This window comes from Podarcis cretensis, assembly GCF_951804945.1.
Source record: "Podarcis cretensis genome assembly, chromosome: 13".
Classification (NCBI taxonomy): domain Eukaryota; kingdom Metazoa; phylum Chordata; class Lepidosauria; order Squamata; family Lacertidae; genus Podarcis; species Podarcis cretensis.
In genome coordinates, this window is record NC_137182.1 from 10994024 (window position 1) to 11019105 (window position 25082).

Below are 25082 nucleotides of genomic sequence, written 5' to 3' on the forward strand. Positions count from 1 at the left end.
ATCAATACAACTGAGCAACGAAGCCGTTTCATTTCAGAATAGATCGTTTTCTTGGCCTAGTAGCCCAAGGTCTTCTGAAGAATGCTTGTATTTGGGACACGCCCGATAGTGAAGTTCTATTAGCAGATGATGCTCATCCAGTCTTCAAAAGTTGCTAGCCTGCAGTAGCCTGGGGTCTCGTCCACTCAATCTGCCCCGAGCCTGTATTTACATGCAGAGTGAATCGGAAGTCTCCAGCCCTTCTTCACCAGCTTGCTTGACTTCTACGCTGTGGTGAAGGAAGGGGATTTCCTTCCTCTGTGGCTAGCACAGAAACCAAGCAGACAGGTGGAGGGAGGAATAGAAAGAGCTGTCCCTTGTCTCATCTGCATGGAATCCCTGGTTGCTTATGGCTACCCAGCAAGTTGTTGAATACACGGCTGCTCGCTTCACTGTATTTATTTAACGAACTAATGAAACTCACTTGAATCCAAAACAGATTTCAGGGGCAGGACGCATAAGAATTTAAAATTCACAACGCAATATTAAGACATAAATTAATGGGAAAAGCAACATAATCGAGAGGAAAAGAACTATTCAGCCAGCTGAAAGCAAGCATTTTAAATGCCTGGGCAAATAGAATTGTTCGAACGTGTTGCCAAAAAGAATACTGTGTACCGGTGCTACCACCCCTTGCAGGAGAATTTCAAAGTCGGGGTGCCACCACCGAGAAGGCCCTCTCTTTTGTGCATGCATAGCATCGTCCTCCTATAGATGGAACACAGTGAAGGGCCTCTCCTCTGACAATCTGAATACACAGGAAAGTTGATATGGAAAGAGACGCTTGTTCTGAAATCTGGGCTCTGAGTGGTTTAGGTAACCACCAGTACCTTGAATTGGGCTTGCTAGCACTTAGGCAGCTTATATAGTTCCTTCCCAGCTGACGTGGCTTCTGCACAGTTTGCAGGCCATTCCCACACATAATACATTATGCAGTAATCCAGCCTGTGTTATCAAAGCATGGACCACTGGGGCCAGGCTACACCAGGCTGCAGTTGACCACTTGGACCTCGAGTGACAGCAATGGGATCAAGGAGCACACCCAATCTATGCACCTCCTCCTTCAGGGGGAGCTATCTGTAAAAGGACATATGGCAACAACGATGGATGACAAGAGAAAGCAATGGAGGACTTTGCTCAAACACACCTTACGGCATCCTGCACCAGGCTTTATAAACCCACCTTTGGAGGAGATCAGTTAGAAGAGATCTCTGCAGAGCTGAAAAATCACTTAAAAGAACAGCAAAACTTATTGACGAAAGAAAAAAAAATAGCTTAGAAAGCGCCTAACAGTAGTTGAGATGAGAGATTTGTGTTTGTGTGTTGTGTTGCTCAGTGTCTGTAAAGGAGCAGGGGAACTAATTTCTCATATTTCTGTTACAAAATTAAACAAAACAATACTGAATCGATGTCAAATTCTGTAGTATAAAACTGTGGGGCACCCCACAAATAATGCCCAATTTTATGCTGTATTTAAAATTACACAAGTAGAAAAAAAGTTATGCTTATTAATAGTTTAATGTATGAAGGAAACATCCAGACTGCTGTATATGTAGATACATCTGTCACATTAAGTAGAGCCTGACATACTGAAAAAATTTACTTTCTGCGTAGCCATTTCTGTTATGTAAACAATTGTACATTTATTTGCCATTCTAAAACTTCGGGATCAAGTTTACATAATTTTGCTAAATTTCTGTGTATGCCCAGAAGCAGCTTACAGTACTAAAAACCAACCAGCCAAAGAACAGCTTCAACAGAAAGTTATGTCCCAAAAATTAATAATAATCAAAGGGGAAAGAAAAATGAAACTAAGAGAGGCTAAGTGGAACCATATGACGGCAGGGAATGAGCAGTCACAATGTTCACAGAAAAGGGTCAGTTAGTACGCTCCTCTGCAAAAGCCTACATCAGTCCAACCTATCGGAAGAATGATCTGAGAGACGAGGAAAACGGTGCTGCCATTTGCATTCTCCTCCAAGCCGAAAGGAAATCTCCGGGCGATCCGAAGAGACCTCCCCCGCTCAACCCAGCTGGTTCATATGCACACTGTTCATATGGGGTGTCCACGTTCCAGTCCATACCTGAAGAAGAAGAGAAGCGGGGTTAATCTATGCAGAACCAGCTGTTTCATACAGGTATAAAAATGGATTGCAATAGGGTTTTATACTGCCTGGCTCTGTATTTTAAGGACAAACTACTGTACGTATCTCAATTTACTTTTATTTTTAACCATGTGTGAAATAATCTTAGCGTGCGTATACAACTACACTTGTAAACTGCTCAGAAGCCTATTTCGGCATTTGGTTTGAATATAAAGCAGCAGCCGTATTAACAGCAGTAGTAGTCATGACGATTATAATAACTGTCAGGGAACTGCCATCAGTTCAGAGGCGAGAGGTGGAAGGGCAGTTGTGTTATAGGGAGCCTCCGAAAGTCTTGCGAAGCAGTTCCTCCTCCGCGAGGAGGAAAGACCCACCTCCAGTGGGGAGGTGGTGGTGGGACCAGGGGATGGTAGGGAGAGCCTCAACACCGACCCTGAGCAAGCCAGAGAAGAAAGAAGTACCCCTTTGTCAGTGCCCACTCTGAGCAGTAGGTTTCGTCGCAGGGAGGGGAGGAGAAGGTTGGGGGTCAAGCTGGGGGAGGTACAAAGACAGACCACTCCCAGATTCTGCTAGCGACTGAGCCAGACATGAACTTGCGGCGCTCTTCACTGTAAATAGTTTGCACTAAGAATAAAGCCTGGAAAAGACAGGTCGGAGTCTTGCCTGTTTGCTCTCGAGCAACCACACCAGCACCTGACAAGAACATTGCTGCCACTATGTCACATGCACTTATCACTTCTTTCATTGCAAAAGCAAAAGGGGGACGTAAAATGTGTAACAACTTAGGGAATGTGCTGGCTAAAGGCTTGTAAAACGAAAGGAGTGTGGAATGCTAGGACTTAGATGATGGGGCTTCGCTGTCCTGCAAAACTCCATGTTTCTGCCTTTCCGTTCTTTTCTTCTTCAACATCAATTTCTGCAAAAAAAGAGAGGCCAAAATTCCACGGGAACTCGGCTGTTACTGTGATCAGATTAGTAAACAGCACAAAACTGAATTGCTTTAATGCACCAGGATGCCAGTGCAGTGATAACACATGAAGAGCGCCGCCAACTCAGGCAATCTAAGTCTAGCATCTTGTTCTCACAGTGGTTAAACAGATACCAAAGGGAACTCTGCAAGCAGGACCTTGGGACGAACAGCACGTTCCCAACTTGTGATTCCCAGCAACCAGTATTAAGCATATCGCCTCTGACTGCAGAGACAGGTGGCAATTTAAATGCCGCCTCTGCTCAAAAAACTCACCCAGAACTCAGCACTAGGGTTACACATCTGTTATGGAATTAAAAATGCCATGATGGGGATTGGGCCAACTAAATATGTGGCAGGGTAATGGTCAGACATATGTGGAATAGTCAGTCTCACTTCAACCAACAGGCTTAAGCTTAATTAATGCATGAAGGGGTTAATGCCATAGAGTAAGCTGTTCTGCCAGGCATAGCTAGGTCACTACTCCTCACCTTGGGAGGAAGGTAGTCAAGCCTATTGTTCCCCTTCTGTCCACATGTGAACTCTGAGCCTCCAGCCACATGGCTCCAACAAGCCTCTCTTGAGTTCCTATACCAATAATTTAGGAACTTCCTTTACTTTGGAACTTGACCAAGTTTTACTGCCTGTGCATCTTTTTCTGACTAATGTATGGAAAAGTACATGAAACAGACAATTGAAGAGTTTGTAAGTAAACCCATTTTTTAAATTGCCAAATGTGAGGTCTTTTCCTACACCGGGGGAAAAGGGAAGTTTTGGAACTCACAAGGGCGTATTTTAAAGGTCTAACATCCTACATTTCCATGCTTTACTTTGTGGTATTTTGCCATTTTAAATCTCTGCTGGGGTTCTTTCACCAAAGAATACTTGCCCCTAACTTGGATCTCGGCATCCAGGAATTCTCCTGTTAAACTTATTTCCACCCCACCCCCCTAGCCAATCAACACTTTTAACTTGGAAAAGGAGGTGGAATAGTAATGCTGTAGTTTGAAAGTTATCAGCACATTGACTACACGACCCCGGAGCTTACCGTCTGAGGGCCATTATTCTCTGTGGAATTTGAAACCATCTTTATAAGTGAGTTCCAAGATGGGTCAGCAGCATGAGGTCCATTGAATATAGGCCCCCCAGTACCATCTGCAATGGGTGCGACAGGAGGAATCATTGCGTTCCCATACACTGAGAAAGGCATGCCCTGTAAGGGGAAAAAGAGCTAGTTGTACAACATGCTTTGTATTTCTATAGTCACAATAAAGATCATTTCACCTCTCAAATTTCAAAAAGTGTGCGCGTTTTCATCTCAGTTATAAAATCAACATACTTAATCTGCCAAAGAAATTTGTTTCACAACTTCTCTGCGAAATGATTTTGTTTGCATCGTTTTGAATTAATAGTTCTGCGTGTGTCAAGGTGGCCCAAATGTGGCTCCCGGGAACCTCTAGAGCTGCTCCTGGTCAATTTAAGGAAGTAACTAGGAACAGTCAGGCAAATTGATATTTGCTCACCCTCTGGCTATAAAGAGGTTTATAATACAAGGCCCACCAAAAACTACTAAAAAGGAATGACAAAGGTAATGCAGGCTCCGATAGAAAAAGCAATGTATGATGTAGCTTTTAAACAGGGTATGCATATTAGAAAGCTTCTATGTCTGAGTTTCTAGCAAAAATACAGTAACATTTGGATCGTTACCCCAACTTTAGGGAAGTCCATGTATCCAGCAGGGACATGCTGATGGAATGTACCGGAAGGAGTTACAATTCCTGTGCTGTCTCTCTCCATTGTTTGATGTTGCGAGAATACACCTGGATCAGACATTGGTCTGTGAATCATATGGTTCCCCATTCCACTGTGACACCAATCTACTTTATCTGGCAAGAAAGAAGTGGGTATTACCCATTAGTAGCACACTTTAACCTAAATTATTCAGTTGTGGTAGTAGCAGTTAGCATCCTGAACACTTGGCAGAACCATCTAAACATTTAGTACAGAGCCAGATTGGTAATTGGAAAGGTAAGGTATACTTAGTGGCAGCTTCATGGTGAGACTAAAAAGAAATTATGTTCTTAAAGCAGGATTAAATCATTTGTGAACTTTAAATTAGTCAATTCATGAACCATGCTGCAATGCAGATTCGTCAAGGCTACCATTTGTAGTGGGAATGTTATTTCTGCATTTTAAGTTGTCCTAATCAATTGTCTTTTTAGGACAATTAGGACACGGGTGGCGCTGTGGTCTAAACCACTGAGCCCAGGGCTTGTCGATCGGAAGGTTGGCGGTTTGAATCCCCGCGATGGCGTGAGTTTGGTCCCAGCTCCGGCCAACCTAGCAGTTCGAAAGCACGCCAGTGCAAGTAGATACCGTATTTTTCGCCCTATAGGACGCACCGGCCCATAGGACGCACCTAGATTTGGGGGGGAATAAAGGGGAAAAAATTATTTCCCCCCCCCAGGCGCAGGCCCGAGCTTCCCCCGACCCCAGCCCCCAGAACGGGAGCCAGAGCGATGCTGAAGCTGAGCGCAGCTTCGGCATCGCTCTGGGAGCTTGTGCGGCTGGGGGCGGGGGAAGCCCGAGCTTCTCCCGTCCCCAGCCCCCAGAACAGGTCCCAGAGGGAGGGATATCACCAGTTTTCATTGCCTCCTCACAGCGGATCAGGCGAGGGTGACTGGGGAGCCATATTTGCAACTTTGTAGTCCTCATGAACGCGCCCTTTCTCTCTCCCTCTCATCCTCCCCTCCCCAGATGTTGCAAAACTCAGGCATAGTTTTTGGGAAGGTAGGGGAAGTTCAATACAAGGGTTGGAGGATGGGTGGGGGGCTTAAACCCTCCGATATAGCGAAGAGGGCAAGGAAGCTGACGGCCGAAGCAGCCCCTGATGGAGCCACCATCCTCACGCAAACACAAGATACACAAAAAGGCGGGCGAAAGGAAGCGGGGGTTGCTGACTGGTTGAGTTACCCCCCTTTACCTCGGGGCTGGACTTGGGATGTTGTCCTGCTTCTGCCTCTAAATAAAGCTGAAACTTTGTCCGAGCGAGGAAGAGGTTGGAGCTGCATTTTGTAAAGTCTCCCAGCCACGCCCGGGCGATTTCCAGGGCTCAGTTTCCCCCCCCCCCCCCCGGTGCCCATTTGCAACAGAAGAAAACACTTCAGCCTGTGTAAGGTTGGGGCGGCGGGGGGGGGGGGGGAGAGAACTTGAGGCGCTGCATCCTTGCCGCCCAAGGAGAAATTAAGGTTGCCCGTTTCGAAGGCTGCTCTTTGTGGGGAGAGATTTGGGTGGCTTCTACTCTGCGTAAAGACGATGGCTAAGGAACCGGAGTGCGAGCTTTCATCTCCCCCTCCCATTCTTTTGCAAGAACTCGCCTGTGTCTGGGGAACCAAGTGCCCCCCCTCCCCAACCCCACCCTCTTTAAAGATGTTTTCCTCCGCTAACGCGGTGGTGGGGACATTTACGTAAGGTTTTAAAATCATAACGCAGTTTGGTTCCACTGTGCTGGTGGCGGTAGTGGGGGAAATGTATCTGTCACCTACCTCCTTTCGCCCCCATCTCCCTTACTACCCCTGCCTCGGAAGCAGCAGCAGCTGCAGCTCTCTGCGATTTCGGGCCCCTAGACAAGCGCAAGAACCTGACCTGCAGATTAATGTAACGTGCTCTTTAAACTTTAAAAGAAAGAAGTCTGGAAGGGGGGGACGCTTTTTATGGCACACACACTGGCGCAGTTCTGCTTCTCCCTCTTTCTCCGTCGCGGGTGTTGACTAAGGCTTGTGCGGGCAGACGCGTCTCTGGCCACGGGCGTGTTTGTGTGTGCGCTCGTGGGGACGCCGGAGCCGCCTGCTTGTGGGTCGGGAGCTCTGTCGGAAGAGCGCACTCCTCGGTCTGTCTCTCTCTCTCTCTCTCTCTCTCTCTCTGTCTCTCTCTCTCTCTGCCTCCGCCCCGCGGAAAGCCTCTGCCTAACTTGGGTCTCCTCGTTGGCACTGGCCACACACACTCCAAAGTAGGACACGGCGCCATCCCCCCCCCCAATCGAACTGCAAAGGAGATAAGAGGTTGGGTTGGGAAGCAGAGCTTGCCGGGCTGGGGGGGGGGTAGCTTCTTGAAGCCTGGAGAGCAAGAGGGGTCGATGTGTACCGACCCCTCTCGCTCTCCAGGCTTCAGCGAAAGCCTGCATTCGCCCCATAGGACGCACACACATTTTCCCTTCGTTTTTGGAGGGGAAAAAGTGCGTCCTATAGGGCGAAAAATACGGTAAATAGGTACCGCTCCGGCGGGAAGACAAACGGCATTTCTGTGTGCTGCTCTGGTTCGCCAGGCTTAGTCATGCTGGAAGTTGTCTGCAGACAAACACCGGCTCCCTCGGCCTATAGAGCAAGATGAGCGCCGCAACTCCAGAGTCGTCCGCGACTGGACCTAACTGGACCTGTACTTTTACCTAATCAATTGTCTTAGCTCTCCTTCAGAGAGAAAATCAGAAGATGATAAACAAGTATGTCTGTTCAGGGGCAATACATACCAGCTTGGTTTCCTCCTATCCCTTCGAAAGACCATATACCACTGTGCCCCACTGGAGTGGCCAAGTTGCTCCCTATAACAGAGGGTGTAGATGTTCCAGTTTGTCTGATACGCGCAGAACGCTCTGTTCCAATTGGGACAGGGACCTTTCTGTCCTGAGAGACATTGCTGGGTTTTTCTGACCCCAGGGAAACAGATGAAGGGGTTGGAGATGGTGCTCGAACTCCAGCAGACACTGGCTGAGCAGGTGGTTCTGGAGGAAAACAAATTTTTAAACGAGTTACAGACATCCGTCCTAGTATTTAAAGGCAATATGACAGCATTCAAAAATACTCTCTCTACACCAGTCTCAGCAGAAGTAGCAATGCAAGCTCAGGAAATTTCATGACTTGTTAAAACAGCATTAGCTACAAAAAGCCTATGAGAGGTTTGCCACATTGAGCCAGTAGTTTAAACCTTTTATAACAGGCTTTCTATAATCAACGTACAATGGAATGAATTTTTGTCAGCTGCAAAAAAATCACTGTCAGAGTTATCAGAACTCAATATATTAAAAAGTGATTACTTAGGATATAATGGTCCTTTTTGCAAGTCATATTAAGCAAATGAACTGTGGTTTAATGTGAATGCTCAGTGTGCTGTACATACTTGACAAAAAGTTCTCTCTGCTCTACTCCTGCTGCTTGAAAACAAGGCAGAGTCTGGCTTGTTGTGATGTTTCTAGTTTGTTTCCTGCAAACTAATCAGGAGTAGTAAGCCAAGAACTTACTGCTCAAAGTTTATTTGGAGAGAAATTCATGAGCCTGGGTTTGCACATCAGATCTGCCATGTTGTTGTTGTTGTTGTCAACTGACCCAGACCCTGCAATGAGCATCTCAGGCCCTTCTTCACAAGAGGTCAGGAGGGTGGCAACATGAGAACAGGCCTTTTCTGTGGTGGCTCCCCGTCTGTGGAATGCTTTCCCCAAGGAGGCTTGTCTGGCACCTTCATTACATATATTTAGACACCAGGCAAAAACATTTCTGTACAATCAGGATTTTGGCTGATTAAAATTCTATGGCCTTTTAAATGTGTTTTTTTGGGGGGTTATTAGTCTCTCTTTGCTTATTATGCATTTTGTGTTCTCATTTTGTATTTTTATTTTGTGAACCGCCCTGTGATCTTTGGATGAAGGGTGATACACAAAATTTAATAATAATTAATTAATAATAATAATGGTTTTCTGCTGCAGCACCAGCTGAGCTACAGTGCATGAGACTTTGGTCTATAATTAGGCACATAGCATTAGCGCTTCATAGCAATGGATTAGAAAGAAGTACTTGGAACAAAGCAGAGCAGAACTCCCCGAAAAGGCAACCATCCCACTCTTCCCAGCATCATCCAATTCAGAAGTTGGAACACCCAGAGTTATATTACAGCAACAAAATAGTGCGGTTGTTGTTTTTTAACAGCTTACCATTTGATGCAGAGGAACATGGAGGCAATAGGTTCAGTGGAGAAAAATGCTGTCTGTTAAAATTAGCAGCTGCCGGTGCTCCCCCAAGGCCTGTTCCTGGTGCATATACTTGACTGCTTGAAAGGTTCGAGGCAAAGGTACCCAAGTGCGCAGAAGGTGGTGTTACAGAACCATATGGCGAATCCATACTGACAATACCTATAGAATGATGTGCAAAACGTCAGTACTTTCTGGGAAAATAGCAGCATTCAAAGCAGGAGGTGTAGGGAAGGAACTTAACTTTTGCATTTTGTACAGTTTGCTTCCAGTTCGGATTAAAATAGTTATTCTCTTCTATGGATCCTGGAAAACTAATTTGTTCCAGACTGCTTTTCTGTAGCCTATATTTTTATGGCACTGATTCCTGAGACTATGTGCTTCCTTAGAATACTGTATTCTTACGGTTTGACCATTCAGATATATCTCAATGGATCAGTGATTCTATTTGAAATTAGACAAGATGCTCAGTAACCCACATTTAAAATCATCTCTTTGGAAATTACACCCCCAGCATACTTTCAAACAAATAAAACATCTGCCTTATCCTCTCATGAAGCATAGCACCAATGGGTTATAATTTTGTTCTCATTTTTAATTCACATCCATTTCCATTTGTTTCCCCCATTCATTCTAAACTGAAGCCTCTTTTGCCAGTATCGAGTTGCTCTATAAAGTATAAAAACTGCCTATGTTTTAGAGAAAATAGGTTATGCAAGTCAAAATCAAGGCATCTGTCATAATGTTTGCAGGGCAGTAGAGCAAGTAGTGCTCCTGTTTCCAGCTGGCCTACAGGAGAGAGAACCACTCAGCGGCCAAGTCGTTGGACTGATGTGCCCTTGCTGCCCACTCTCAGTCAGAAGAAGTGGAGATAAATTTTCTATGCCAAGCCTGCCAGCTATGTGCAGAGCAGCTGACTCTGCGAATTCCATCCCAGATTCCCTACAAAAATAAAAATGCATCTTTGACTTCGGAAGTGTGTAGAGAGGGAAGGGATGATTTTAAAGGGTTGGGAAAATGTGGGGGTGCAGGGGAAACCAAAAGTCAGAAGAAGATGGGAACCTCAAGGGTCTCCAGGTGACCAGGGCTTCTCCCCCAACACCAAACTGGGCTACTCTGGTCTACAGAGCTCACCCCGTCTTTCAACCAAGAGAAGGGACTATCCTGGAATGTGGCAACTGCATTCTGGCCATGGAGGAGTATAGATAGGAGACTGCACAACCTGAATCTATTCTTGTAAGATGCAAAGAATGCTTGTACAATTTCCCAATTCACTCCTCCATCTATTTTCGCTGCAGATGATCCTCAATGGGATTACCCATGTCCGGATCAAAATCTAGCATCTGAAGAACTGAATCAAAAAGAAGTGACAAGGCAAGTTCTAGGGGAAACTGACAGATTGCAAACAAGTCGCCTGCCCCAGTTGGCATCCAAAATTCTGTGTCGGTTAACCTAGCAACTGTTTTGGTGAAATTGGGGAAAATAAATCATTATTTAAAAAACCATAGAACCACGAAGCTTACAGAACAACAAGCCTTTCTGGGGAAGAATCACAGCATGCCTGGTATAAAGGGAAGTTCTACCATGCCAATCTTTTACTCTGAGAATGTTAACAAGCATATGAATGGATGTGATCCAGTCAACACTATATACCTGGATTTTCAAAAAGCTTTTGACAAAATCCCTTACCAAAGGCCCCTAAATAAATCTGGAACATCGTGGTTTTCCTATGGATTAGTAACTGGTAATGGAAAGAGAAAAAGGAAGCATGGAAATCTCCCAAGGATCGGTATTGGGACTGGTGCTATTTAACTTGTTCATAACTGGACTACAGTCAGCAGCGAGGTGACCAAATTTACCAATGAAACCAAGACAATGAATGGACAGCAAAACAGCAGATGAGGTTCAAGGGTTAAGTGTAAAGATATGCATGTTGGGGCAAACCCCATCCCCCCCACCCCGCCCTACTGCACACACACAGATGGAGCAATCAGACCCGAAGATCACTTTATCCTTGCGGAATATAAAGAAACATTCACCTGAGGGACTTGGAGCTGGTCTCTGAAGTGGGGGCCTAAAACCTGGGGCTTTGGAAGTATCTAACTGGTGCAATGGATCCGAGTTTGGCAGAAATGAAGACTTCCCAGACAGAATGGATTCCGGCGCTGCCTGAGACGACAAGACAGATCCCCCCCAGAAGGTGTGAGCAGAGGCAGGGCCGTTCTCAAACAGTGTGCTGAAGGGCCCAAACGGCAAAGCAGCGCTGAAATTTGGAGCCATGGGCTTGTTTGCCGGATGGACAGAATTCTGAGAGACACTTTGCGTACTTAAGGTAGAAGGAAGTTGCACTGAAGAAGGAACACTGTGGGGTCTTTTGATGTGGCTGATATTGAGGACGGCAACTGAGGAACTCTGAACGGGAGCGGAATTCTTGTGCACGGGGTTAGCCCCATGGGATGCTAGCCTGATCGCGGGGCTTTCCATTTTAGCTGGCGGAGATGGCTGAGCAGATCCCACTGATGCCTGAGGCAAGAGATAGTTCGCTGGCGTACTAGCAGGCGCAGCTACCGGGGCAGCGGAACTCGCAGTTGCTAAGTTTGGAGGCACGGCCATTCGCGGATCTTGTGACGGAACCTGAGGCTGCTGCAGAGGTGGCCTTGCTTCCTGGGAAACAGACCCGAGTGTCTGCGGCTGAGCAAGATGCTCCGATGGAATCCCAGCAGAGCCGCTATTCGCCTGCCTGGTGCTGGTCAGATTTGCTGCTTCCGCTGCTGGGGGGCTACTGACTTCCTGGTCTGAGGAGGGCACCCCTTTGCTGGGAGAACTCGTGACACATTCTGAAGGACTGCTTCTGGAAACCCTGGCTGGCTGGGCTGGCGGTGAAGGGGAGGAAGTGGACGACACAGGGTGGTGCTCTTTGGCAGTAGGAAAAGGGTAGGTGGCGTTGGTAGGCGTTGTGCTGTTGTTGCTGGCCGTGGTTGCAATGGTGGTGGTGCTGGATGTCTTGACCACGGTGACAAAGAGCTGCCTTCGGACGGAAGGGGAGCTGGGGCTGCCATTTGCAGGAGGAACAGGCACAGCAGACACGGCAGGACTTGTGGTGGCCGTTGGGCTGGGAGCCAACGAACCCGCCGAATTCACCTGAGAACCGCTGCTGTTCTGATTGTTATGGCGAGGCACCGTGTGAGGCTTAGGTGAGTTAGTAGCTTTTGCGGGGCTGAGAGGCCGAACGGGGAAAGGACCCCAGGTGGACTGAGCGGGCGGGAAAGTCCCTCCAAAGTGGGTCATGGGTAACCTCGGCGGACGGATCTGCTGGAAAGTCTGAGCAGCCAGCAAGGCGTGTGCAAACTGGGGAGGAGGGTAGGCCAGCGGCAGAGAAACTGGAAACCCAGGCCGCACGTTATTCACCGGGTTCTTGACTGCTTTATGCGTCGGTGCCGAAGGGAGGACAGGCACGGAAAGCGCTGTGGCCATCTGAGACGAGGAGGAGATTGCGACAGTGGTCACCTTGCTCCCAGCGACGGAATTGTGGGTAGTCGTGGGGCTGGCGTGAGCCCCTGTTTTGGGATAGGCTGCAGAGCTTCTCAAACGGTTCTTTGGAATGAGTTCGTCGATTTCTTTGTCGGGATCCTTGATCAGAGCGTTGATGAGCTGTGTTGCTTGTCTTGTTGATTCCGTGCCTCCCCTGCAAGAGAATCATAGAATTGTAGAGTTGGAAGGGGCCCCAAAGGGCATCTAGTCCACCCCAACCCCTGCAATCTCTTGGCCAACATGGGGATCAAACCCACAACCCTGGGATTAGGAGTATTGCTCTACTGACTTGAGCTCTCCTTCAGGTCTAAATGCATCCTTCAGGAATAAATGCATGAAGACCATTTCTTCATTCATGGATAAGCTTAATAAGAAATATTTCCCCTTTTCCGGCCTAGGACCCTCGTACCTACGGGACCGCCTCTCCCGGTATTCCCTACGGAGGTCCTTAAGGTCCATATATAGCAACACCCTAGAGGTCCTGGGCCCTAAGGAAGTTAAATTAGCCTCAACCAGGGACAGGGCCTTTTCAACACTGGCTCCGGCCTGGTGGAACGCTCTGTCTCATGAGACCAGGACCCTGTGGGATCTGATTTCTTTCCGCAGGGCCTGTAAGACAGAGTTGTTCCACCTGGCCTTTGGCTTAGAATCAGTTTTATTCCCTCCCCCTCTTTTTTCTTCCTTTCTCCTCCTGTGAAAATACTGCATCCTAATGTTTTAATGTTGTATCTTAATCTTTTAAATTGTATTTTAATCAACTTGTTTTTATCATTGGTTGTTAGCCACCCTGAGCCCAGTCTTGGTTGGGGAGGGCGGGGTATAAATAAAAAATTATTATTATTATTAAAAAAAATGCATGTAAGTGTAAAAACCTTCGCATGAATGAAATTTAACGGTTTTATGATGCAAGGCTTGAATACACAACCGCTCCCTCGGACAGCAAGGTTAGGTGGTTTGGTGCAGACTGGACTGATTCCATTTTTAAAATGTTAATGTTTCAGCTGCAATGGGGCCTCTGAGAAACAAAAGTGGGGTGTCAGCATATATCTGAGTAAAAAAAAAAGCTTTAAAAAGCTTGAGGAGGATTGAGCATGCTCAGTGGCCTCCAGAAGTTACAAAACAGGTGGAATAGGAAAAAGCAGACTAAGTGGGTGGAGAGAATAAATGGGCCTGACAGACTTATAGAATCTTGGAAGAGGATATGAATGGCTGGCTGCATTTTAATTGTTTTAATGTATTTTAATCTTGTTTTTAAGTTGTATTCATTCAACTTGTTTTTATTATTGGTTGTTAGCCGCCCTGAGCCTGGCCTTTGCTGGGGAGGGAGGGGTATAAATAAAAATTATTATTATTATTATTATTATTATTATTATTATTATTATTATTATTACTGGAGTTCTGAACAGGACCAACCCTGCTGGAGGGTAAGGAATCACTGAGACATTCTGATTCATATAAGTCCCATGTATATTTACCGCTTTGAAGTTGTTGGGGTGTTTTGTTTTTTAAAAAGTAATCAAGCAGTATATAAATTGAAGCAGTGCATAAATTATATAAAATAAATAACTAAATGTCCATCTAACAGAAATTACAGTGGTGCCCCGCAAGACGAAAAACCCGCTAGACGAAAGGGCTTTCTGTTTTTCGAGGCTCTTCGCAAGGCGAATTTCCCTATGGGCTTGCTTTGCGAGTCTTGCAATTTTTTTCGCTTCCCCCCCCCCTTCTTCTAAGCCGCTTTGCCGCTAATAGCCGCTTTGCTGCTAAGCCTTTAATAGCCGCTTTGCCGCTAATAGCGTTAATCCGCTAAGCCGTCAATGGGCTTGCTTTGCAAGACGAAAAAACCGCAAGACGAAGAGACTCGCGGAACGGATTCTTTTCGTCTTGCGAGGCACTACTGTAGTTTGAAATCTGTTTCCTATATAAAGTGAATGGCAAATTAAATATGAAGTCCTCCAAACCAATTCAGTAACTTAAGGTAAACAGTGCCTGGATAGGAATTTACCTTATTGTTATGATTCTGTCCCCCGTTTTGTCTTTCTGCTTATCAATGTCTATATGCGCGCCAGTAAACTCTCGGATAGCGTTGATGTTGCAACCCCCTCTTCCAATTACTCTGGAAATGACAGTTGACGGAACAGAAACCTTCTTTGATCTAAGAGACAGAGAAAATTACGGCAATCAGGTAGAACAGACTTAGTATAGTACACTTGTATCAAACTTAAAAGTTTGGTAGCAAACGGTCGGAAGCAAGTATGTATGATGCAATGAGATGCGCCAGCGGCTTGTACGCTTTGTAACATGTGTGCCATGCCTGAAGTCAAAGAGGCCCAAAGGCTGGCTATGGATGCAATCCAACATAGCACAGGCAGGTGTCTGCTTCCGCAAGTGGGCTTCTTCTTTCTCTCCTCTCCCCTCTAGTCCCCTGCACCCCACCAAATCTGCTCTGTGGGCTGGGGGGCGAAAAAGAGAAACTGGGAGTCCCATTGCGCAAGCAAGACATCAATAGAATTCACCCTATAGATATTTAGTGGAGAAGAAAAGCATTCTTACGAAACATTCTCCTGTCCCTCCACCTTTCAAATGTAAAAACAGAAAAGCTAATACAGTGGACCCTTGAGTTACATACCGCTCTGGATACGTAACTTTCGGGTTGCGAACGCAGCAAACCCAGAAGTGTATATTTCCGGGTTTTGCTGTGCGCATGCGCACAGAAGCAGTCAATCATGCCATGCGTGTGCGCAGAAGCAGCGCCTCCAGCTACGGACTTTTCAGGTTAAGTACGGACCCCTGGAACGAATTTAATTCATATCCGGAGGGTCCACTGTACATGGCCTCTGGAGACTGTGGTTAGAAAGCTTTAGTAGTGGCGCCTGCCCTGTGGAATGCCCTCCCAGCAGATGTCAAGGCAATAAACAACTATTTTACTTTTAAAAGACAACTGAAGGCAGCCCTCTTTAGGGAAGTTTTTAATGTCTAATGCTGTATTGTTTTTAATATTCAGTTGGAAGCCGCCCAGAGTGGCTGGGGAAACCCAGCCGGATGGGCGGGGTATAAATAATAAATTATTATTAGTATTATTATTATTATTATTATGGGCTGAAACAAAGCACTGAAGAACTCTGCTAACAGTTGTAGCTGTGAAAGTGTCCCAAGTCTACACAAAAAGCTGAAGAAAGAGGAGAAAGAGAAAAAGAAAAAGAAAACAGGAAGACACTAGCATGGGTAATGTATTCATATCCTTCTTCTCAGGTGCTGGCACCGAAAACAGGCTCTAATGCTATCTCTTGGAAGTTACAGACTTTGAGGACCAAGGAATGAAACTGCCATACCATGACTAATTTTGCCAGCAATGCAAAGCATGGTTTAAAGTAAAATATTCAAAGCAGGGACTAGTGGTGGGTGGGTGGGTGAGGTAGAGAATCACTGGCAATTACCACCATCACGGAATTGGACTTACCTTCTTACAACCTCCTTCCATCCTTCCTCCCTTTTCTGACCACGTTTAGGGCTAGCTAAGGTCAACTTTCCATTAGGAGAAGACAGCGGCGATGGAGAAGGTTTTGTGCAAGTAGATAAGGAATTGCCAGTTACTTCGCTAATAACTTCTGACAACCTTTCAGAGGAAAGGGGGAGGGGAGGAGAAAAGAGTGATTGTTAACTTAACTCTTATGAGAAAAACATAAAAGACAAATGCAGAGAGTCTTGTTTAGCCCTTTAATAACATCTTTAGTATTAGAATATTAAATTTAACACCATGCTAAAAACTAAACTGATCAATCATAGACAAAGTACGCTTGGCTTTTGTTTGCTTGCTTTTGTTTGTAAGCCTGTTTAGAATAAAAGACATTTGGATATACCGTATTTTTCGCTCTGTAAGATGCACCCGACCATAAGACGCACCTAGTTTTAGAGCAGGAGAACAAGAAAAAAAAATGTTCTCTCCTTCTCTGCTCAGTGCCTCTCTAGCAAAGTGGGAGGAGAAATGGAAGGGGCTTCGCTGAAGGGGTGCTGTGCAGAGAGGGAAAGCTGCACAGCATGTCTCCAGCAAAGCAAAGTGAAGCCAGGAGAGCAAGAGGGATCGATCCCTCTTGCTCTCCTGGCTTCAGCGAAAGCAACGCGAAGCCTCCAGAGCACAGCGGGAGGAGCGCTCCCGCTGCGCTCAGGAGCCTTCGGGTGGCTATCCCTGAAGCCAAGAGAGCAAGAGGGATCAGTGCGCACCTATCCCTCTTGCTCTCCTGGCTTCAGTGAAAGCTGCGCAGCCTGCATTCACTCCATAAGATGCACACACATTTCCCCTTACTTTTTAGGAGGGGAAAAAAGTGTGTCTTATAGAGCGAAAAATACGACAAATGAGGATGAATCTCGGTATCCCAAGATTCACAGTGGGGGGGGGGGATGAGGCAGATGAAGAACAGCGCCAAAGCAATCTACACTAGCAAGACATAAGAAAACAAAGTTTTCCTCTTGCATTTCATGCAAACCATAGCTTGAAATGCACCTAGCAACTGATAATCAAAGTCCATTCATATGTAAAAACACAAGCGGTGGAATGAACACTACCTTCATCACAATCTAACTCAAAATTGGGCCTTTCCCTCTTCATCAGCAGAAATGGGCCGTCTGAAGGCAGAAGTAAAATCTTAAAGGGAAAAAGCTGCATGCACTTGCAAAGTCTAGGATGCGAAAACTGTCACAGGACTCTCAATGTTTGAATGTAGCAGTGATTCTGGGATTCTGCTGTGGGGATAGGATCTTGAAAAGCTCCCACCTATGATTTTGGTCTTCTGTTACTATGGTCTCCAATTAAGCAACTCAGAACTAAGCCAAATTAGTTTGGCTGCTCAAACAGCTATTGATTATGCTATTTTATCTGCTGCTTCACGGTCAGTTCTACTGGCATCATATACCGTATTTTTCGCCCTATAGGACGCACTTTTCCTCCTCCAAAAATGAAGGGGAAATGTGTGTGCGTCTTATGGGGCGAATGCAGGCTTCAGGAAGCTATCTGCAAGCCTTGCGAGCCTGGCAGGAGTTCCCATCAGGCTCCCAAGGCTTGCGGTTAGCAGCCTGCATCCCGAAGCCTGGGACGCGCTGCATAGTGCACCCCGGGCTTCGTGCAGATATCGGGCAGCCCCACAAGCTCAGGGGACAGCAGGGAGGTGCAGTGCGCCTTCCCGCTGTTCCCCGACCTGGTTTGGAGGCTGGCGCTGGGAGAAATGGGCTTCTCCCCAGCGCCAGCCCCACAAGCTTGGGGAACAGCGGGGAGGCGGAGCGCCGCCATCCCGCTGTTCCCCGACCTGGTTTGGAGGCTGGCGCTGGGGAGAAGTGCATTTCTCCCCACCGCCAGCCCCACAAGCTCGGGGGACAGATATCCACAAGCCTGGGGACACCGGGCGACTTCCCACCAGGCTCCCTTGGCTTGCGGATAGCAGCCTGTTCTGGGGGTTGGGGTCAGGGGAAGCTCGGGCATTCCCCGCCCCAGCCCCACGCCTGGGGGGGGGGAGAATAATTTTTTCCCCTTTATTTCCCCCCCCCCAAAAAAAAACTAGGTGCGTCCTATGGGCCGGTGCGTCCTATGGGACGAAAAATACGGTATTCTGGTTTGTTCTTAATAATTCTGGTAAACCACTTTGAGTACCAAAGTGGTAGAAAGGCAGCAGAGACTTTTCAACAAAATAAAAAGTACCATATTTTTCACTCCATAAGACACACCTGGCCATAAGACGACGCACCTAGTTTTTAGAGGGGGAATGCAAGAAAAAAATATTATTTAAAGGGAGTGCTGAGCAGAGGATGTATGCATCCCAGTCTCTGCTCAGCGCTCCCTTTCATGAGCCACGTGGAGCGTGTGTGCGGCTCTTGCAGGCTTTTCCCCGAGGAGGGAGAAGGGCAGCCCATCACTGACGGGCTGCCCTTCTCCCTCCTTGGGGAAAAGCCGCCAAGGGCTGCACACACGCTCCACGCGGCTCTTTAAAGGGAGCACGGCTCTTGGGGGCTTTTCCAGGAGGTGGGGGAAGAGACTGAGGGGCTAAGCCAGAAGCTAGAACAGTGAGAGGGATCGCTGTGCAGCAATCCCTCTTGCTGTTCTGGCTTCTGGGATAGCAGCGTAGCCTGCATTCGCTCCATAAGACGCACACACATTTCCCCTTACTTTTTAGGAGGGGAAAAGTGTGTCTTATAGAGCGAAAAATACGGTAAATAATAATTTCACAGTTCTGGTCCATGAAGTAACACTGGGGGAAGAAGATGGAAGCGTTGAGAACATCCCAAGAGATGAGATTACAACTTGTTTGTGTGTGTGTGTGTGCAAAAGCTAAAGTAGCTTACTTGACTGAAGATTTCCCAGAAACTGCTTTTCGCTCTTCTTTTGGGAAAGTGACCAGCACCGATGGCTGCTTCTTGTTGCTCTGCGCATTAGTGACTGCTGTGGAAGAAAGACTGTCACTCTTGTGGCTGCTGTTACTATTGCTGCTTTCATCGCTACAGCTGGAAATCCTCATGTTGTCACTATCACCACTTTCACTGGTACTGCTGCTTTTGGATTCGCCATTTATTTTCTCTGGTTGAGAATAGGAGATGGGGAGCTGATCATCAAAGATGATCTGAACAGTATCTTGGCCAATTTTGTTTCTCCTGCTTTTCCTCTTAGAGCTGCTCGTAGTGACAGTATTGTTTCTTTTGCCATGGGAACCTGCCAAAGTTGTCCATGTTGCAGATATACCTATGGTGGTCGTTGTGGTAGCACTGGGTGGTTCTGTTAGCATCCCTGGCTCATCTAATTGAGAACGAGAAGAAGAATTGACTAAAGTCCACAGTAATCATCTTGCCTGAACAGGTTTTTACTATGCTACTGGCCCATGAAGATCAATGCAAGTCACTTATACAGTACAAACATCCTCTGATACTACTTCATATTTCAAACCTATTTACCTAGTGCATATGGCCTAACACACACACACAAAATTTCTAAAAGCAGTTTAAATTAATTTACAATTGTAATTTACAAATATCCAGGGAACTGGAACACCTGGGTTTAGGGACTGATTGATAAAATAACTTTATTGCCTTTCCACGTGAAGAGGGTTTGGAAGGATTAAGCTCTTAGAGCAACCTATGGAAAAGTGGACAGTCATATCTGAATGGCCTGGGATAAGGGGATTCCAAACACTCTCAATTAGAAACATGCTTACATGGGCACAAATGATTATTTGCATAGGGTGATAATGACATATTGGAATAAGCCACAATGTATTCACATAAGCAATTTTAGTTAAGTATTCACAATTGAGAAAGGCTGATTCCTACTTTGATATGCTCTAAGGCAGGCATAGGCAAACTCGGCCCTCCAGATGTTTTGGGACTACAACTCCCATCATCCCCAGCCGACAGGACCAGTGGTCAGGGATGATGGGAGTTGTAGTCCCAAAATATCTGGAGGGCCGAGTTTGCCTATGCCTGCTCTAAGGGATACTTTCCAGAGGCATAGCCATGTTAGTTGCTTTCAGCAAACAACAACAACTCAAAAAGTCTCATGGCACAAATTTATTATGGCAACTCAGGACATTATTTTTTCCATCTGATAAATCTGTGACATAATAAATGTGTATTTATTATGCCATGAGTCTCTTGTTTTTATAATAAATGCTTATATACTAATATGCAAGTTGAGAACCAACTATAATTAGGACTGAACAGTGAAGAAATGCCTATCATGTTCTGCCTGTTGGCCTTTGTATGCAACCTCTTCAAAACCAGGATCCAAAGAATCATGAAACAACTTCCACAAGTCTGTGGAGTCTCCACACTTATTTTACTTCAAGCAACAACTTTGAGTGCCTTGCGGCAAACTGCTGTTTAGAGAGAGGTTCAATCAGAATTAGACAGATGATTTGGAGGATCAGCTGCTCACAAGGTAGCCAAATGCCCCAATGGGAACTCAATTTCTTTGTGTGAACCGAAGCAGCTAATTGGATCCCAACCCAGGTGGTTTATCCAAAAGCTCATGAAAGGCAATGTTTCCGCCACTGCACGTGTCAAGAGTGGTAAAAGATAAAGGTAAAAGTACCCCTGACTATTAGGTCCAGTCGTGGCCGACTCTGGGGTTGCGGTGCTCATCTCGCTTTATTGGCCGAGGGAGCCGGCGTACAAGTTCTGGGTCATGTGGCCAGCATGACTAAACCGCTTCTGGCGAACCAGAGCAGCGCACAGAAATGCCGTTTACCTTCCCACCGGAAGGTACCTATTTATCTACTTGCACTTTGACGTGCTTTCAAACTGCTAGGTTGGCAGGAGCAGGGACCGAGCAACGGGAGCTTACCCCGTTGTGGGGATTCGAACCGCCAATCTTCTGATCGGCAAGTCCTAGGCTCTGTGGTTTAACCCACAGTGCCACCTGCGTCCCTTGTCAAAAACCCTCCCCTAGTGAAATGCTTATTATGACGGTTGAAAGGAAAAATCCAGTTTCAGCAGATAAACTATGTAACTTGACTGCCATTTATCTTTATCCCATGATTTTAACACTGATCTATCCTATTTTCTTCAATAATTTGTAATTATTTCCAATTGAATATATTCAAGTTGACAGGATTTAATGATTTAACATTTAGTTGTGTTTCAGAGGAGAGATGCTGAAAATGGAAGAAAAGCCATCTTTTGTGTTTTTTAGACAACTGCTGACACCCGCTCTGAGGCCATGGGGTACAAATCCAATACCTACCTTCAGCTTTTAGTTTTTCCTTTTCTTGAGCAGCTTGCAGTTCAAAATTCTCTTTGTTTTTTGCCTCTATTTCTTCCAGCTTCCTCCTTTGCTCTTCTTTTTTCTTCCTTCTCTTCTCCTTCCTTTTCTCTCTTTTAGCAGCTAATGCCAGCCTTCTGCTTTCTTCCCGTAGCTGCAAGTCAAATTCATTCAACAGCGATGAAAGGAAACTGCCAAAAGGAAACTGCACCTTGAGCAGATAAGGCTGTACAGCTTAGCATTAGGAAGAGACTAGATGCTGTGCAGCAGTCTCAGCTGGTTACTTCTAAGAATACCTAGCCTTCCAAGAGTTCTATACTAGCTCCCAACATTGTGGGAAGGCTGAGTTTGTGGGAAGAGAAACTTTCCCAAGCCCGCTGTCACAGGCCCAAGATGAAGTGGCTAATTTGATCATCCTGCATCCAGACCAAGTGGAAGCCAGCAGAGGGGAAATATTATGGCCTTGAATCAAGCTTTGTGGGAAAGCTGTCTATCAATGAGTCCACAGAAGCTGGGATTGCTCGACTGGTAAAGCACGAGATTTTTAATCAGAAGGTCATGGGTTCTCAAGACCCGCGTTGGGCAAAATATTCCTGCTTGGCAGGGGGTTGGACTAGATGGCCCTCGTGGTCCCTTCCAACTCTACAGTTCTGTGATTCTATGATTCTATTGGAAGAGCCTCTCAAGTTTGAACATAAAGGCTTTCCACTCATGGAGGAGGTTGAACCTCTGGCCCCACAGTGTATTCAGGGTGATTATTTCAGCTGGGAATTAAACATTTTGGCAACTTTTCCTTTTCAGGGTGTAATGGTTCTAGGGGTTGCTCGTGTGTAAGTCGTCGCCACACCTGGCTGAGTTACCTGGGTGAACCCTTTCTGTCCGGACAGCCACTCACCCGTGACTGTCTCAGTCGCTGGCAGAATCCGTCAGTGGGCATTTCTTGAACTTCTTCCAGCAAAGAAGCTCTTTGACGCCTAGTCTCCGCCTACTCTCCCTGTGCGGAAGCCTTCTGCGCAGGGAGGGTGTGGGCAGCAGAGGACCCGTGCTCTCCCCGCTGGTCTCCGGCGAGGAGTCATGGAGCCACCTCGCCGATTCCCCCATCTGCCCCCCTTCTCCACTGGTGCTACGCTGATTTCCCTCCCCAATGGATGGGCTGCTTTTCTCCCTCCTGGGACGCTCTCCGTAATCTCTCTGGAGCCCTCCCTCTCCCTCTGGCTCCGATGGCAGTTCCCTGACACAGGGAGAGAGTAGGGTAAGGTTACCAGATTTTTTTCAATGAATCCGGGACCCTTTAATTAATTAAATAAGTAAATACTATACGTTCAGGACGTTAATGCTGAAGTGATGGCGGTGGCAGAGAGGCGGCCGCCGCCTTGACCTCAACCGCCACGTTTCCCCTTCCTCCGAGGCTTCTATCTCCTTTCTCCATGAGCCTGGGCAGCCCCTGAGTTCTTCGGTGGTGGTGGGGCAGCGGCGGCACAATGGGTCAGGCATGGAAGATGGAGGAGGGCCGAGAGCAGCGGCTAGGCTCCCTTCCCATCAGAGCAACCCCAATCCCATTCCTACTTGCGTGCAAGCAGGAGGCGGCAGGGATCCCAAAGCTGGGAAGGGGGGCTTCCCCTTGCCTAACTGAGTGATCCCTGCCCCCTCCTGCTTGCACACAAGCTCTGATAGGCAGCGTGAAGCCTCCCTTCACAGCTGAGAGACCCCCGCCCCGCTCCTGTTTGCATGCAAGTAGGAATTAGGTGGCTGCTCCGATAGGCAGCATGAAACCTCCCTTCACAGCTTAGTTGCTGGGGTCAGGGAAGGTGGGCAGCCCAGAAGCTGCATCTTAGAGCCCCTGCACCACCATCATATAGGAACTTCCAAGCAGCTCCTGAAGCCAGCCAGAGCCAACTGCTCTGGGCTGCTGAGACTGCTGCGTTTCCCGGGGACATTAGATGAATTCCGGGCACATTCCAGGGATGGAATTTGTCTGGGGACTTTTTCGCAAATCCGGGGACTGTCCCCGGGAAACGGGGACGTCTGGTAACCCTACAGTAGGGGGATTCCTCAACTCCACCACAAGGAGTGTTTTTTGATGGCTAATTTTTTTTCCTATTCTTGCATGCCCTGCCTTGAGCAACTACAGAAAGCCAGCCTATAAAGTGTTTTAAAGTGGAAATCTGAACTTGCAGTGTTACTTACCTTCTCCAAATCCAACTCCTCTAAAAGAATGCTTGCATTCTTGTTTGCTTCAGCAGCCTGCCTGTCTTTGGCTTGAACAATTGATTCTATACAGAGGTGGCACTTCTTCAGCATTTCCTGCGAGGACAATGCAAAAAGAACATCATTTCTGAATTGGCACAAGCAGTTGAACAAATAATGGATGTACCAGCCTCAAACACTGCAATAAGGGAACTGACAGGGAGCGTGAGGGGCTCGTTGTGATCTGCAAAGGAAGGGAGGCTGCTTAACGAACAGGCAAGAGGGCAGAAATGAAAGGAATGGATTGGAAGGCTCCTGTGGCATTAAAGGGGCTGAACTGCTAATGACTGTGGATATGCTGTTTCTCCTTGTGTAAGAATGGAAAGATGGCTGGAGAGGAGACAAACAACAGAGAACATTGTGAGAGGGATTTTATTCTGCCAGTAAAAGCCAAAGGGTTGTAATTGCTTTGGGAAGGTTGTGGAATGGCAAATGCCACAGGGATAGAATTCTCTAGAGTGGGAGTCAAGAGATTCCAAATGGCAAAACAGGATTCAGAAGTGCTCTAGTTTTGAAAAAAGTTTGGTTGGGGAAAAAGACTGTATATAGGCATTGGAACCAAGGAAAGGACTTCTTATGCTGAGACCAGATATGAATATATAAAGAAAAAGTGGGAAGGGAGAGGAGCTTTGCAACCTTTGGCTAATTAAATTATTGATGACCTTTTAAACTGTGTGAGAGTGTGGGGTGTCATTGTTTTGTATTTTTGTGTTTTTATATTGTAAACTTTCCTGGAATCCTTGGATGAAGGGTGGCACAGAAATTTAATAATGGTAACTTTGGTCTGCATTTTATTTCCCCCCCTCCTGTGGTATTTTATTGTGTAACATACTTTGGGATTAGGAAGGTTAAATATTTAAACACACTAAAACAAAAAATAGTGTGCTCTTGAATGAAGCCATACAACTGAATTGGGAGTGTAAAGTCAAAGAAAAATACCGTATTTTTCACTCTATAAGACGCACTAGACCACAAGACGCACCTAGTTTTTGGAGGAGGAAAACAAGAAAAAAAATATTCTGAATCTCAGAAGCCAGAACAGCAAGAGGGATCACTGCGCAGTGAAAGCAGCAATCCCTCTTGCTGTTCTGGCTTCTGGGATAGCTGCGCAGCCTGCATTCGCTCCATAAGACGCACACACATTTCCCCTTACATTTTAGGAGTGAAAAAGTGAGTCTTATAAAGCAAAAAATGTGGTAGTCTGTCCAATGCTGTTCAGGGTCGAGATACGCAAGGTTTTAATTACCACTTATGATGTATTCATCAGCTTACTGGGAAACACTGGTTTTACCAAAGTTTTACTGAGCAACTTAAGCAGCACATTATTCTTACCTTGTCAGTAACTGTTGCTATGTATCTCATACATTCTGAATCTGATGGGAACTGGTTGACTTCTTTTACCAGGTAGCGTACAACTTTCACATGACCCTAAGAATGAAGGTT

General features: G+C 46.4%; 1 protein-coding gene across 4 annotated transcripts in view; it reads right to left on the reverse strand.

The window, feature by feature from the left end:
* Positions 1–1538: 1538 nt before the first annotated feature.
* The window catches only part of ANKRD17 (ankyrin repeat domain 17), a 109864-nt gene continuing 86320 nt past the window's right edge, over positions 1539–25082 (reverse strand). For all 4 annotated transcript variants that reach the window (XM_079949175.1, XM_079949173.1, XM_079949172.1 and 1 more), the window contains 12 exons: positions 24972–25067; positions 23580–23696; positions 21375–21546; positions 18986–19433; positions 16116–16271; positions 14661–14810; positions 11167–12812; positions 9092–9289; positions 7637–7888; positions 4819–4997; positions 4160–4324; positions 1539–2123 (listed from right to left, as the gene is read on the reverse strand). In XM_079949175.1, the coding sequence (XP_079805301.1) occupies positions 2064–2123; positions 4160–4324; positions 4819–4997; positions 7637–7888; positions 9092–9289; positions 11167–12812; positions 14661–14810; positions 16116–16271; positions 18986–19433; positions 21375–21546; positions 23580–23696; positions 24972–25067 (3639 nt within the window). In that variant the 3' untranslated portion in view covers positions 1539–2063. The remainder of the gene's footprint in view (positions 2124–4159; positions 4325–4818; positions 4998–7636; positions 7889–9091; positions 9290–11166; positions 12813–14660; positions 14811–16115; positions 16272–18985; positions 19434–21374; positions 21547–23579; positions 23697–24971; positions 25068–25082) is intronic.